Raw genomic sequence first — 2,536 nt, forward strand, 5'->3', positions numbered from 1 at the left:
ATGATGAAAAATCACACAGTAACAATCTTCATCCTATTGGGCCTGACAGATGACCCTCAACTTCAGATTCCGATTTTTATGTTTCTATTTCTCACTTACATATTGAGTATAACTGGGAATCTGACCATCATATCCCTCACTTTAGTAGACTCTCACCTTAAAACACCCATGTACTTTTTCCTACAGAATTTTGCCTTATTAGAAATTTCTTTTACATCTGCTTGTATCCCTAGATATTTATACAACATAGCAACAGGTGACAGGTCAATTACATATAATATTTGTGTTATTCAAGTGTTCTTTACCGATGTTTTTGGAGTAACAGAATTTTTTCTCTTGGCTGCCATGTCTTATGATCGCTATGTGGCCATCTGCAAACCCCTGCAGTATGTAACCATCATGAACAACAGAGTGTGCAAGAGGCTCGTCCTCTGCTGTTGGATGGCTGGCTTGTTGATCATACTCCCACCACTTACTTTGTTCCTCAATTTGAAATTCTGTGATTCAAATGTCATTGATTATTTTTTCTGTGATGCATCTCCAATCTTGAAGATTTCATGTTCAGACACATGGCTCATAGAGCAGTTGGTTATTGTCTGTGCTGTGCTGACCTTCATTCTGACCCTTGTGTGTGTTCTTCAATCTTACATTTATATCATTAAGACCATTCTACAATTCCCCTCTACCCAACAAAGGAAAAGAGCCTTTTCCACCTGTTCTTCTCACATGATTGTGGTTTCCATCACCTATGGAAGTTGTATCTTCATCTATGTCAATCCTTCAGCAAAGGAATCAGTGACTATTAATAAGGGTGTGACAGTGCTAATGACGTCCATAGCTCCCATGATGAACCCATTCATTTACACTCTGAGAAACAAGCAAGTGAGACAAGCCTTCAGTGATTCTTTCAAAAAAATTGCATTGGTATCGAAAAGTAAGAGAATATTCAAGCCCAGAAATAAAATAACAAGCTAAGCATAAACCATTAAGCTCTAAATCTGTTTGTCTCTTTTTTTTAAGTTAATGAGGGGTTTTTTTTTTGTTTTTTCAAGTTTTTTTGAAATTCAAGTTAGTTAACATACAGTTTAGTAATGATTTTAGGAGAATTTAGGGATTCATCACTTACATACAACACCTAGTGCTCATCACAAGTGCCCTCCTTAATACCCATCTCCCCTCCAGCAAATCTCAGTTTGCTCTCTTACAGTTAAGAGGCTCTTATGGTTTTCCTCCCTCTCTGCTTTTATCTTACTTTTCCTTCCCTTCCCCTATGTTCATCTGTTTTGTTTCTTAAATTCCACATATGAGTGAAATCATATGGTATTTGTCTTTCTCTGACTGACTTATTTCGCTTAGCATAATACACTCTAGTAATCTGGTCTCTATTTAGGTTAACTTTCTCTAACATATAATGCACCCAAAATTAATACCTTTCATCACATGAATTTACTCCTTTAACCTCCTTCCCCTCAAACAAACCCCTTTCAGTGCAAGATCCCAATCAGATAACATGATGACAATTTTCTATTAAATGTAAGCCTGACTTTACTTCTAATCTCACAAACAAAATTGAAATGCAGAAAAATAAAACAAATGCAAACCAAACAAGGAGATACATAGCTTATCTTCTATTTTCTTGGACTTGTAAAAAATAGTTGATTTTAAGTGTTCTCCCAATCTTCCAATCTAACTGTTGCTGGAAACCTTCAACTGATTACATTAAAATTTATTGCGCACCTAGTTCTTGGCAGGCCAAGTTCTAGGCAGGAATTTTTATTTGGTAATATCCCTGAATGTATTTAGCTCACTAATAATCCTATATTACTAATTTTTAAAGCACCAATGGGAGGTCGTGGGCAGGGGGATGGTTTAAATGAGTGATAGGTATTAAGGAGTGCACTTGCTGTGATGAGCCCTGGGTGTTGTATGCCAGTGATGAATCACTAAATTCTACACCTGAAACTAAGATTACACTGTAATTTAACTAACTGGAATTTAAATAAAAACTTGAAAAAGAAAAAAAGTACTACTGGCAAAAAACAATAATGTATAATTGAAAAGTAAAGAAAACCAAAATAAATACACATCCAAATAAATGTGTTTTAAATGGAAGTAGAATTTTATATCTAGGATCCTGGAGTTATTTATACACACACACACACACACACACACAAAATGCTGAAAATTTGAAAGTAAAAGATTCATAGATTACACAGAATACATATGTTAAAAGTGAGGAAAAGCGCTTTTCTAAAAGGATATGAAACTGTAAGTGCAATGTCAAATGGTAATTGCAGTTGAGGGATTAAAGGAAAATACTCAATTGCTTAAATATAATATGAATATCAAACTCAAAATGTAGCTAAATTAACCATTAAGTTTAGCATATCATGGAAACAATTCCCTAAGAAATCCAGAAAACAAACCATCAATATACCTGAAAAACAAAGAGACTTGAAAAGGAAGTCCAAATGAAAAGCTGCAATTAAAATAATAAAGTTTTTCTATGAAGTAAATGGCATGTAGATTAGAACAC

General features: G+C 34.5%; 1 protein-coding gene across 1 annotated transcript; it reads left to right on the top strand.

The window, feature by feature from the left end:
- On the top strand, positions 1-975 carry LOC102968269 (olfactory receptor 6C2-like). The gene has a single exon (XM_007081579.3). The coding sequence runs from the start codon at positions 1-3 to the stop codon at positions 973-975; it is 975 nt and encodes a 324-aa protein (XP_007081641.3).
- Positions 976-2,536: the final 1,561 nt, after the last annotated feature.

The sequence above is a fragment of the Panthera tigris genome, chromosome B4, assembly GCF_018350195.1.
Source record: "Panthera tigris isolate Pti1 chromosome B4, P.tigris_Pti1_mat1.1, whole genome shotgun sequence".
NCBI classification, from domain to species: Eukaryota; Metazoa; Chordata; class Mammalia; order Carnivora; family Felidae; genus Panthera; species Panthera tigris.

Excerpts from the sequence above, each read along its gene's own strand:
- LOC102968269 (XM_007081579.3), top strand. The coding sequence starts at position 1 with ATGATGAAAAATCACACAGTAACAATCTTCATCCTATTGGGCCTGACA.